The sequence below is a fragment of the Halichondria panicea genome, chromosome 1 (assembly GCF_963675165.1).
Source record: "Halichondria panicea chromosome 1, odHalPani1.1, whole genome shotgun sequence".
NCBI classification, from domain to species: domain Eukaryota; kingdom Metazoa; phylum Porifera; class Demospongiae; order Suberitida; family Halichondriidae; genus Halichondria; species Halichondria panicea.
In genome coordinates this window covers 14,479,993-14,493,486 of record NC_087377.1, presented here as the reverse complement: position 1 = coordinate 14,493,486, position 13,494 = coordinate 14,479,993, and the positions used below count along the sequence as shown (strand labels likewise).

At 38.9% G+C, this 13,494-nt stretch overlaps 1 protein-coding gene across 1 annotated transcript; it reads right to left on the bottom strand.

Annotated features, from left to right (window-relative positions):
- Positions 1-1,164: 1,164 nt before the first annotated feature.
- Positions 1,165-3,826, bottom strand: LOC135351294 (uncharacterized). Its single transcript, XM_064550268.1, has 8 exons — positions 3,222-3,826; positions 2,951-3,158; positions 2,604-2,900; positions 2,371-2,490; positions 2,176-2,310; positions 1,982-2,116; positions 1,859-1,923; positions 1,165-1,804 (listed from the first exon to the last, which is right to left on the bottom strand). Exons 1-8 carry the CDS (start codon positions 3,696-3,698, stop codon positions 1,370-1,372), a joined length of 1,872 nt encoding a protein of 623 aa, XP_064406338.1. The 5' UTR covers positions 3,699-3,826; the 3' UTR covers positions 1,165-1,369.
- Between the last annotated feature and the right edge of the window lie 9,668 nt (positions 3,827-13,494).

The following is a 13,494-nucleotide window of genomic DNA, read 5'->3' as shown; positions in this document are numbered from 1 at the left end:
TATTGAATGTGTGTATATATAGGTACCCGAGGGCAGAGGTGATCTTAGCAGCATAGAATCTAATGGGTAACACATGTTTAAGGAATGGTACGCGTATAGGGACATGGTCTATATAATCTGTATAATTATTTACAGCTTGAAGGACAGACTTAATTGTTCAAAGCCTTAATTTTAAGCTGATGAGAATAATACATAGGACCGGCTGCAAATGTGCCTTTTTATACTAATTAAGTCCGATTCAAATCCAATGGTTTGTGTATGCTGATGCTTAACCTTTACGGCATGAAGCTAGAGTATAGCTTATCAATAATTGACTGTCTCTAAAAATCAGACGCTCACAAAATAACCTGCACAGTCAACTTTTGTACATCATAATGAAGGCCTGCTTGTTCTACAGCTGTACACCAAAGTTGAATAAAAAAACAAAAACCAACTGCAGCAGAGATACCAGCTACTAAAATAGGTTTGACGATAATCCAGAATAATTATTGGCCATGAATTGTCAGACAGACTTCGGACGGTCATAATTATATATAGACACTAGTGTATATATATCGCTCTAGTAGCAAAAAAGTGATATAGGTAGCGGTATTGCTGCAGCTGGATCTTTTTCCATCAATTTTGGTGTAGCTGTATATATATATAGGACTGGTACAGACGTTCATCATGTGATGTACATGGTGCAATGAAGGCCTGCACCAGAAAATTGAAAAGTCTGCAGTGCATTATTTTGTGAGGGACTGATGGCTGAATATTGATATAATCATACTCTGACTAACTAGCAGACAACAATATTCATTATTAAGTGAATATACAATATTTTCATGCATGCAGGGAACGGTGCAAAAGAGTGGGAAATGATGGGTTGTGACATTTCTCCTGGCCATGATGTATTTGACCTTCTTTTCGCAAGCCATTAATGCCTTAGAAAACAACATGCACGTTTTCTTGGGTCGACATGTGAGGGTGTGTGTGTTGTCGTGTTTGTGTAGTGAAGGTATGGCAAGGGTGAGGGTATAATGATGCATGTGGGTGTTTAAAACGGACAAATAATTACTGTACTGTATAATTAGTTAATTCTAGCTATTCTATAGTATTATTTTATGTGGCATATTCATAATCTAAAACTTGTATCAACGTGATCGGAACTATACCCAATAATTATTATTATTATCATAAAACGCAATGCACTCAAATATAATGTTACAGTTTGCTACATGGCAGTTATTTAGGGAATTGTCTTGTGAGTTACTAGGGGTCCACGTATATATAGTCGTACTCGTACAGTGGTTCACATCCCCCTATATATCTGACCAACAGAACTTGTTAGCTGACCATATGACTGATTAGACTTCAACTCTATCTGCTCTTACTCAATAGTATTTTGCTTAGGATGCTCGTTCTTTGGTGTCACTTTGAGATCGCTGTACTGATGATTTAATGACAAATCTTGCTGGATTTTGCTGCCTGGAGACAAACATAGTGAACAAGCAGCCACGTTGCTCTTGGCAGTTGAAAAGCTCTTGTCTGTGTGCCCGTAAGACTCGTTAGCTTTCAACTCAACTTCTGTCATATCCGAGACATTGCCTTTGATTTTCGCTAAACCAACCTCATCGTACAAAACAGTGTTGGAATGCTGACCTGACTTTCTTTGTTTGGGAAGTGTAGAGGGTGGACATTTCCTACTAGGTGTCGTCATTAGCTGGTTGTCATTCGAAGGCTTCTTATGCATTGGAACCATTTCCTCAACACCATCAGGATGCATATCTTCCAAATGCTGGCATTCTTGAGAATTGGGTGGCTTCTGGATAGCAAATGCAAATGTATAATTCTGTCTAGATTAAAACAATTTTATCACCTCAGATGACTCTTGAGCGTCATATTTAACTGTTTTTGAATTGATGTCAAGCTTGTTTTTAGTTCCTATACAAAATAAGAAAGTTGAAAAAGAAAACCTTGATTTGTTCACTCTCCAAATTACCTTTAGTGCGTTGTTTATACACTTTGTATATTATGAAGGCCCAATAGAGGAGAAGGATTCCTATCCCAACACATGAAAGTACTAACATTGCATCAAGTAAACTGTTGGGAACTTGTTGGTTTGTGAAACACACATCTGTAATGAAATAAACACAGAAAGTATTGCAAATGAGAGTTGAATCTTTCAATACGTACCATTTGAAATAATGGCAAAGGCTGTCAACAGAGTGCTACATCCAATAAACAGCGTGAAGAGGATCAGTGTTATCGAGATTTGAATGCGTTTGTTAGTAATGATGAACACATTCAATCGGGATATTGTATGAACACCTGTGCATGCATGAAGTTGGGTGGCATTAGCTTCATGTAGTGACGATAATAATTACTCACCGTTAGCATTCCGAGCTATTAAAAGGTACAGTATCATTGTAGTGTGCACAATAAAGCATCCTAAGAATGATGATACAATAGTAAGGATAGCACCCTCTCTTACACCCAGCTGGAATAACTCTGTAGATGAGAATTCTCAATAGTAATCGGAGTTTTAATTAGATACAAATAATTATTTGTGTATGAGTTCATTATGATTATACGACTCTTGCTGTTACTTTATATTCTCATACCTCCCGATCCTGTAATCATGTACTCCATTCGTTCCACAATCAACAAGGTATCATTCATCAACACAGAGAACTCAAAGTAGTACATGGTACCAGGAGTAGTAAGTGAAAGTGAGACAGGTGCTGTGCCAACTAGAGTTGTGATAGGATTTGATAGATTTCCATAATCCGGATCTGCAGTGTATCGAATGGTGCACATTTGATGTATACTAACATCTCCTCTCATGGGTAAACACTGCACATGAATTTGGCATCTAGACGACTGGTTAACAGCAGCTCTAAAGTAGCGATTATTGGAATCTGTAAAAAAGTCCATAAATGTAATAACTATACTAGATTAATGCTCTCACCTACAGAGGTGGGAAAAACTACTTGTTCACTCTCAATGTCAGCGATCTTGGCTTGTAGGGTGATTTCACTCACGTTTTCTGTACAATTACTGAAAATAGACGAGCAAATAGTATCTTGACAGGTACTGTGGTTGAGCCACGTCCACCCACATCCAGTGACATTGATGAGGTATTCTTGGGAATTTTCATATTCAGGACAATCTGGTTGCTATAGCAGCAATGCAGTGTGTATTCAAACATTTTGTGTCAAGTACAGTCTAATTATACGTACCTGAAATTTTCTCCATGATACATCTACACTAGATACAAGTCCAGACTCATAACGTACAATCACAGCTGTATAAACTTGGGGGCTAACAGAAGGAAATGTTGGCTGCAAAATGCTGATATTCACTGGCACTGTCTTGTCCAGAAAAGAAGAACCGCACGAGATAATTTCAATATTCTGTTTGTTCAGATCTGACAGATCAACAGTGAGAATTGTTGAAGCATTAATCCGAGTCCGATTCATATGATTTTTGTATACATTAAACTGTGTTAACTGGTAAAATGGAAATGCTGCAACTGGGTAGCGTACTACACTATCCGAGTGAAAAAGAACAATTATGTTTTTGCTGGTATTGTACGTCCATCGCAAATTAGGAAGACTTGTAACATTGCAGATAAGCTTAACAGTTGTAGGACAGTACGAACCAGAAAGTGTATCTTTTCCATCATCCGTAATTACACTTACTGACGTTCCTATCATTGTTCACAAATGGTATAACGTTTCTAGAATATCTCTATCACATACCTTGGCAGTAGTGTAACCAGCTTAGCAGAAAGAGTACAAAGCATCTTGTATAACATTGCATCATACCTCTTGTAAGTAATCCTCTTCTTTGCAGCAACAACTGTATGACTATCATAATCTCTCATGTTGTTCATTAATTGTTGGTGCATGTTTATAAAGTACATGCTTCCTGTTGCAATAATAATTGGTATTGTTTATGTGTAACCTGATTTAATTGTTATCAGAATTTAGTACATGCGAATAGATCACTTAAACACAATCATAATAACTATTACACCAACAGTGAGCATTCTGAAACATAAAATTAATCGGATAGCTAGTCTATATTTTGTTAGAACTGATTCACGTCAATCAAATTATGCACACATTAATAATTTACTCTATCAGAAGCAAGGAGTTTAGTTAATTTTGGTGGTGAGGCAAATAATTATGAGAAACCATGCATGCAGATAATTATTGTGGTGCATAGAAATGCTCATTGTCACGTGTTTAGATGTCAGGGTTATAATTATAGCTCTATAGCGATAAACTCGTAGTCAATTTCTCAGTGATAATTCGGATAAATGACAGGGAATCTTTTACCAGTTGCTTTTATAGAGCAAATCATCTACCAGCAAAATGCTAGGATTGGCCAGAAAAACCACTAAATATATCACTTCCCATTGCAGTCAGTCACAACCACGCTTATTCGCTTGGCAAAAAAATAGTGAAGTATCCCTCTTGCTCTTGCCTTAGTGGCTTTTCAACATCTATATTGATTGCTAGCGAACAATGTCAAACCAAAATCTGCTCAGCTATAGTCTAGATCATCGAGTCTTGGTGCAGTTGCAAATGAATGGAGGAACTATCGCAAAGTTCGCAAATGTTTGATGCTCGCAAAATGTTCTGTATAATTATATGATAATAAATGTATTTCTCGGATATTTTCTCTGATAAAACAGCTAGTAGATCGCTATTTCGGACCCCTTCAGTTCGAAACCTTGCAAATCAAGACAAAATAGTAAACTGAAAGAGGAGGGGTTGTCAGTAGAATAGACTACGCACTCTTGCTTTGCTGAATCAGCAATCATTAATTTTTATTAATGAACTACCTAGTCTCGCGAGCAAACGTTGGGGGAGGGGGGCAGGGGCGGTCTGGTCACTATTGCAGTGATTCCGTGGCACTGAGGAATGTGGTCACGTGCAAGATATTCGTTCATTAACCAAAGTCAAATGTATAAGACAAACATCTTCATTCGCAGCAGATTGGGAAGGCTCTAAATGTTCCAGTGACTCACATTGAGCAAGTATAATTATAGAGCCTTGCTGCATATATTGGCAATGACGTTCAGGGAATTAATGACTGCATGACTTGATTGACTTCTGTACAAGGAATTGTGCATTGTGTTGACAGTTAGGCCACTGTTAGTTGCATGCTTGTTTCAGATGAGAATATACTAGCTCAACCCGATGAGGGAGGGAGGTCTTCATTACCCATTATCCCATTATTATTTTGATGACGTCATATCCTGTTTTTTTAAGTGACTAAAATACACAAAACGATGGAGTCTGAACATAAAAATAGAAAACAATTTTTTTACGCACTGGCTTTTTGGTGCACAATGCAACTTGCACATGGCACATGGCAATGTCAGCAAACAAAAGGACTTTGACCTCAAATAATGGCTGACATCAGCAATAATGACTTAATTGAGGAGGTGAGCAAAAACTAAGGAGTAGCCTCGAGACCAGCCGTTCGTTATCTGAAAGAACGCCTGGTCAAGTTCCAATGTGCAACTTGTCCAGCTGAGTCAGCGGTTTATAGCATCATAATGATATTCATGGGTAATATACCTTGGGCGGACCTTGTGTGGGCAATTACCGGTCCAAGAAATTCCTGGACCGCTGGACGAGTGCTACATTTGAACTTGACCCGGCGTTCGTTCAGATAACGAACGGCTGGTCTCAAGGCTAACCAAGGAGGGAGGTTGATCTGAAACAAGTATGCAACTAACAGTGGCCTTATGTGAGAGAATGACTGAAATGATGCCAATGGAGGGAGCTATAATTCCAATTGAGCTCGATTTTGACGACATACCAGACAGCTGTATGTATACAAACATGCTACTTTTGTCAGTTCCCTCTTCTTCTGATCATGAGTATAATTATTATAATTATACTAAGTCAATTATTATAATTATACTTAATACCTTGGTATATATATCCTTGAAATACAAACTCATACCACTCCACTAGAATGTAAAATGCTCCGGATAATAATTTTCGTAATCTCTACTATACATACCCCTTTCCACAGGTCAATCGCACACAATCTGGAACAGTTCCGTCACCAACCCACCAAATTAGCTTGATGTTATCGCCGCACCCAATGAAGTGGAGCCTATGGCTTGTAGAGATGGGCTAGGATATTAGACTTCTTTCTCTCTTCCCCCTCCCCCCTCTGAGAAAAAGGTCTGGCCCCCAGACTAAAACTAACCATCGATTTTATGCCTTGCTGCTGCCTTGATGGAAGTATGTGTGGCCTTTAAAAGCTGCACTCTGGTCAACTAAGCTGCTTAGCAAGCATGTCGACTATTGTAGAGCTTGTGTCCACTTTTGAAGTGCCTGTGTACACAAATGGCTTGCTGCTTCCTCTTCGAAAATATTCTATGGCTACCAAGATAGTCCAGAGGGTCTACCAATGGATACTACTCAGTCCTATACATGCTGTATAGCTTCTTCTTTTTTTTTTTTTACTGTGTTTTGCAAGTTGCTTGTGATTGTGCACAGTAAAATGGGCGTTGTCTATAGTACTACTGTGGTTACTAAATTTAGTATAGCTACTTCTTACAGTGTGTGTCCCTGGCTGTAACTAGATTCTTTATGTCCTCTAATCTCTACCTGCTCTTTTAGTGCACTTCTATAACTAAAACAACTCCCACTGGCTCAATCAACAGAGTACTGCATGTGCATATACGCTTAGCTAACTAAGTTAGCAAATTATGCTGAATAGACACATTCACTTTACTACAGACTCAGTAGTGCTATAGACAACACCCATTTACTGTGCACAATGACAAGCAACTTACAAAATACAGTAAGTTTCCTAATTGAACAGCTCAGCAGAACTTCAAAGGATAATCGCATTCATGATACTATCCAATCTGCCACAGAATCCAATATCATGCAACATTCACAAGTAACGTCAAGTTGATAGCATGCTCCCTCCCAGATTGTTGTTGTAAAATTTACAACAATTTGACCAGTAAAGGGATACCTCGCCCGATTCACGTGCAAAATTTCTTCAACAAGCTTACCCATGCACTGACCTCAATTTTGGTTCCTTTTCCTCATTTGTAATCCAACCCAGCCACACCCAATACCTCAGTGAACCCAACTTTTCCAAATATCGATCGGAATGTGAAGGAGATCCTGATGTTTTCGACAGCTTCAAAATACTTTTGTAAATACCAATATCTATACACGATGAGTTTGGTACCAAACTGTTGCCTATTCACCATCAGCTATTCGCCGCAAATGAAGTCTCAGGGGTGCTTTGAAGTGTGAAAACAAAGTGAGTTTCGAACCCCGATTAAGGGGGACTTTCGCACCTCTCTTAAGATCCTCTCACATACACCTTTGGGCGAGAGGGCGAGCCAAAACACCGGAGAAAAATTACTACATGCCTCAACTTTGTGCGCTCTCTGTGACATTTCTAGTAGACACAGTGCAGGGCACCAATGGCAGGTAACGGGTTAAAGCTAAGAAGAGAGAATGCCTTTATAGCTAGTGTCAGCTATAAAATCATACTTTGACAACTGAAAGTGCTTTTGACTCTTTCAAGTACTATTTTTAGTGTTTGTCGGATAATTACTATTCACACACTTTCCCAATAATCTGTTTACAGATACGCATCGGATAATGTGAGAATCATCCCACAGTTTATTTATCGTGCAATTCAATGCAATGCATGCGCATAATTGTAAAACAATTACGAGCTCCTATAGTCGTTAAACATGATGATAGGTGCAGTACTAATCATCTTATTTTCAATAATAAGTGAAGAGGTGTACTCATCATCAGTGTCTCTGACTGTTGAAGGAGGAGTGAGTCTGGTTGGTGAACACTGTCCTGGGACTATCAGGCTGTTCTGTGAAGGAGTGGACCTCACAGTGCTAGATTGGAGGTTGTACCATGATGACGACATGTATATTTCCGAGCACTTTGATGTCGATAATGCGAATGAGACCACAAAATGTTTTAACGACTCAACATTGGATCAGGTATCTGCATCTGTTCAACTTGTTAATTTGTCCCGGGGCAACATCATGACTTTTGCAAATTTCTCATCAGTTCTTATTTTATACATTTCTCAAAAATCCATTGGGATACAGAATATTTTTAGGATCAGTTGTGGTGATGCACTAAACTTCAATGAAACCTCAGTAAACATCTCAATAGTACAAGAGACAGTACCCAATGTCTATAATTTCAGTGTGAGCATCAATACTTCTATGTCTGCTATAGATATACTGACGGTCACTTGGAATCAAGTAAGTTAATAACTTTGTAATGCTTGTCGCAAAGTTCGCTGCATTAATTAATTCACACTGTAGGTTGAATGTTCGCAATATCAGGAGAAGATCCTCTATAATCTCTCCCTTTTCTACGATGATGTTAACGACAACAAAACTGTAAACAGTAGTTTATGTACAGCAACTTGTTCCGTCCACTTTGAAGTTTTGGAGACTGGCAATGACAAGATGTATGTTGCTACCCTTCAAGCTAGAAACAGCATAGGGACTAGTAATATCACTACATACAGTGGTATCATACCAGGTATTAGTACTATTAATAATCCATTAATTAGTTCCTCATTTTCTCCCCAAGCTGGTGCTATCATGTGTGATACACCTTCTACTCTTATCAACGAGAACCTTAGTATTGTATCTGCTGAATCTAGTTTCACGGAGGGGTCAAAAATTATGCTCCAGTGTGACGATGGTCTACTTCCCAGTCACCCAAGAACAGCAACTTGTGTTAAAGTTTCAGGAAGAGGAGAGTGGGTGCCTAATCCTGCTGACCTACTTTGTGAAGGTGTCTTACACAAGATAGCTTCTGAATCATGACATTATAAATAATTGTCTCAATGTACAGCACCCATTACTAACAAATCAGTTCACATCAATACGTCTTGTGTATCAGAGAAAGATGGCCACTCTTTATCAAATGCTGAGATTACAGGAATGAGCACAAGCATAACGTTCTTAATGGCAACCCTCCTTGGATTCCTCTCTGGACTCTTAGTGATGCACCTTTCCTCTCGTAAGAAGGCAGTGTTCTCCCCGACAGCTGAAGAACAAGCTAACGTAGGACCCATTGCATCAGCTGGTCCTGTTTATGAGGAGGTGTTACCTAAAGAGGAGATTGAACTGAACACTAATCAGGCGTATGGACCAGTAAGAGTGTGAAAAACGTGACTGTGTTACAGTGTTCATCTAATATTCCAGTCACTTATTATTATATCCGACTAGAAAAACATTTGCAATGTGAAAAATTGCTAGGATTGGCCAGGGGAACCACAAAAAAGCGTGGGAACAAGAAATCAGACGAGAGCATAACTCCAATCCGTTACAACGTCAATCACATGTATACTGGCATGTTTTCCCAGCCAATATGCCACGCAATTTTTACTGGTGGAGTGATGACCAATCCCTATATATATTTATTATACATCCATTTTAGAATGTGGGGCACATAATCACGATGATTTGTGATGAATTGATGTTCCTAATACATGCAGTGTTGAGCACAGGTACACACAGTCCATCCATGCGTAGTAACATGCACGGACCGTACTGGTGACTGCATGGAATGATGTGGTGGATGGAAGCTGATAGGTGGATCTGGAACACAGTCTATTATTTAATATACTATGTATTGTACATGTTCATGACGTTGTAACGGATTGGAGTTATGCTCTCGTCTGATTTCTTGTTCCCACGCTTTTTTGTGGTTCCCCTGGCCAATCCTAGCAATTTTTCACATTGCAAATGTTTTTCTAGTCGGATTCCCTTTCTTTTTCAGTACAGTTTACGTATCATGACATGCATAAGTGGAACGTCAAGAGGCAGTACAAGAAGAGAAGACAGGACTAATCAGATATCTTCTAGAATATCTCTGGACTAATAATTATAGTATAATGAGTAATAATTTATTGCTTGATAATTATGTTGAATTTGCGAATCAGTATTAAATGACAGCCATTTTAAGAGCATGATATCTAGCCAGTGCATATAGCATGCCTGTCAGAGAAAGGGAGCTAGAGCTGAACAGTGTGAAGAAAAGGAACACCTCAGGCTCTGGAAAAGCACTGCTGCACTGATTTTAGGCGCACGGTTTATTAGCCACGCCTATCTATTATTATTGGCCACAACGCAATTGCTGAGTCATTAAATATGGCGGAATTGTCTAGGTAAGAGAAATAGAGACTGAGAGGTCATCTGCCTTGTGGAAGCAATCGCAAATCTGAAGAAGCGCTTTGTAATCCAGGTTGTAGTCGTTTGGAAACCCTGTGCAGAATGTCCTGGAGATGGCTGTACTTGGAGTAAATGCTGGGCACAAAACTTACTTACTTACTTACTTACTCACTTACTTAGTCAGTCAGACAAAGAGCGGTGAAACGTCGAAATAGTGCAATTTTTAAAATGAAAATATTCATTCATTAAAATGTTTATGGATTATGAAATGAGAGATACAAAGAGAGAAAAGGCTAAATAAACTATCTGTTCAGCCAGTTTCTTGATGTGGCCTTTCCCTGCAGAGATAGAACAGTTTGAACATGAGTCAAAATAATTGAAATATTGCTAAACACGGGCAAACCCACTGCCAATCCTATGTAAAACCTACTGGTTTTACTAATTGTGGTACATTTGACAAGTCAGATAGTATTCCATCCACTGGTGTGAGCTGAATGGACCATTATCTCAATCACCTGTTTACAATGCAATCACGTACACTGAAACTAATTGCCACCATTAACGAGAATTGTCACAAACTTTCCATACACTGTAAATAATTGTTGCCACCAATTACGAGAATTGTCACAAACTTTCAATAGCCAGAGATATCCCAATAGAAAACTTTGCTATGAGTGGCTGGCTTTACATGCAATTCACTAACATAATAATTATGGCTTACTCAGGTTGTAATTACGAGATGATGGGCACTTTCCTGACTGTTCTGTGACGGAATGGACCTCACCATGCATTTTAACATGGTTATACAATAATGAAGATGGCGAAATACCATCACAGCTACTATACGTCTGATCATGAGCCTTGAGTTCCAAGCAAGACACGTTCCTGTAACACAGCTAAATTACGATAAATTATATACACATGCATGTAATACTATAAGTATACATTCAGTTACTAATACGTAACAATGCCAGCTTCAATGCAAATCTCATACAAATTAGTTATAGTCACACTTCTCTTTTTAACTGTTTGAGATTTTGTGTACCCCGACTGACCAAAGAGTTAGCTTCTACCAGATATAGCACTTTTATCCAATTCGAACAACACCTTAATCCACAGATCGTTGTAGAGTGATTCAACAAGTCTTTGAAGCGGAAAGCAGCCATTTCATAGGGGAAAGACTGGGAAAGTTCTATAGCTTTTTGCGTTGGTGTACAGTTGGTAGTATTGTGTCCTACGGATGTCCTGATAAATCTCAGAAAATACTTCAGAAAAGTGAGAGACCAGAAAAGATGAGTATACCAAACGACAGTAATGTATGGCCAGAGGGTGCAACCACAATTGCAAGAATTCTATATAATTATACCCATGCACTGATACCAAGAAGCTGTTTGTTTTCAGTTATTATAGTATAATTCATGTATATAGGATTTGTCATGATACAGACTGTCTGGAAGAAGAGATTGATGTTTGAGAGACTACTATAATTATAGCTCACTTGCAAGCAAGGCACTTCTAGGTGCTAAACTGACAGATTCACAACGAGGAAATGTACAGAAAAGTATGGTGACATGTGCATGGATATAGAAGGACAGACGGGAGATCCCACACATGTACATGGCCGATGTCCTAGCAGAAGTACAGAAGATACGACAGGCAGGTGTGATTGAACCATCCACCAGTTGGTGGAGTTTCCCGATATTGTACCAGTTAAGAATGGCTCCTTTCGCATCTCTTTCAAATTTAAGAAGCTGAATATGTTGTTATTGGATCGAGATGCGTATCCGATACCACGTATCGATTAATTTGTTAGGAATGGCACACTTTGTCACACCTCTGATTTAGCGAAAAGTTGTACACTGGCAAGTTCCACTTGCTCCCAAAGCTGCCTTTTATTTTCCACTGGTTATATTTCAGTTCACAGTAATGCTGTTTGGACTAAAAGGGTCCCAGCTACGTATGCACGTTCCAGCGGCTAATCATAGAGACTAATGGACTTGGTAAGTTCGTGTACAGTGAGACTTGGAACGACCACCTTGTTCACCTGTAACATGAACTCTCAGGCGGGCAGGCTAATTGACTGTCAACGCCAACAATTAAGAGTGCCAGATTTGCATGAAGGATCGAGTGTTTGTGCAGCATGCAGTCGTGGTTTTACCTGTTACGAAGATTAAGAAAGATGAGAGATCATTCATGGAGCTGCATGAGTGTTGTTTAATTCCAAACTATTCCTCCATTGTCGGTTCAGATTTGACGAAGAAAAACTCTCTGCAAGTGTATATAATTATATGATGCCCTCACATGGTTGCATCATTGAAAGAGAACAACCTTCGATTGGGTCGTTGGATTCCATACAATTTTAATCAGGAAGCCAATGGAATGGCCAAGTGTTAATTATGTGGCACACTACCCTTACTTGTTTCACGCTGGAGAAGGGTAGAGGTGTATGTGTTTAAATTACGACTTATTTTTTACTTTTGTTAGATACTACTTGTTATGTGCTTCTTATGGGTTTTGTTTACCTCTTACGGTCATGGACAGCATAAGCCTGGTGATTAGGATTTATCTTGCTGTTAAAGTATATAGAGTCAAGCTACCAATGAATAGCGTCCTATACCTACCCGCTCGGTGACAGCGCATAGCACATGGTTAACGCGCATATATCGGCTGAACTTCCCATGCATGCACTGTATACGCATATCTACCTAGATCAATGGAGGATAGAGACACTGTTACAGAATCTGCAGCAATAGTATTTTATATTAACTCTACCTAATATAATACTTTTACCTGAAATGACTGTAAGTTGTGTCTATAAAGCCATGCATAATTACAGTGAAACAATTAATTACATCATTTTTGTTGCACCACCCATGCTTCAAAACACCTTTAAAGAATTCTCTGATTCTTTTTCTGCTGGCAAGGAAACAATGGTAGATCTATATCAGCTACAGCTCACCCTGATTCTGCTCATGATTTTAAGTAACTTCAATTCAGCAGGTAAAAGTATATTATTAGGTAGTCTAAGAGTCAATATATAGATACTAGCTGCAGATTCTGCAACAGTGTCTCCATCCTCCATTGAGAATGCCTGTCCTCAAGAGAAGAGAAGTCTGATGTGTATAAGTGAAAGTGATGCACTGATATGGATTATTCCAAATCCTTTGCCAGGACGGTCAATGGAAACACTTAATGCTGATTATTCAAGTTTAGTTGAGCCTACATTCGGTCAACGCAACATTAGTGGAGACACACTTGGAGCATACAGGGTATCACTCAACTCAGTAACACCA

What these genes read in the sequence shown, in the direction of transcription:
- LOC135351294 (XM_064550268.1), bottom strand. Translation starts at nt 3,698, where the DNA reads ATGATAGGAACGTCAGTAAGTGTAATTACGGATGATGGAAAAGATACA. An exon ending in GTATAAACAACGCACTAAAG is followed by an intron (nt 1,924 to 1,981) that starts GTAATTTGGAGA and finishes TATTTTGTATAG; the next exon opens with GAACTAAAAACAAGCTTGAC. An exon ending in ACGCTCAAGAGTCATCTGAG is followed by an intron (nt 1,805 to 1,858) that starts GTGATAAAATTG and finishes TTTGCTATCCAG; the next exon opens with AAGCCACCCAATTCTCAAGA.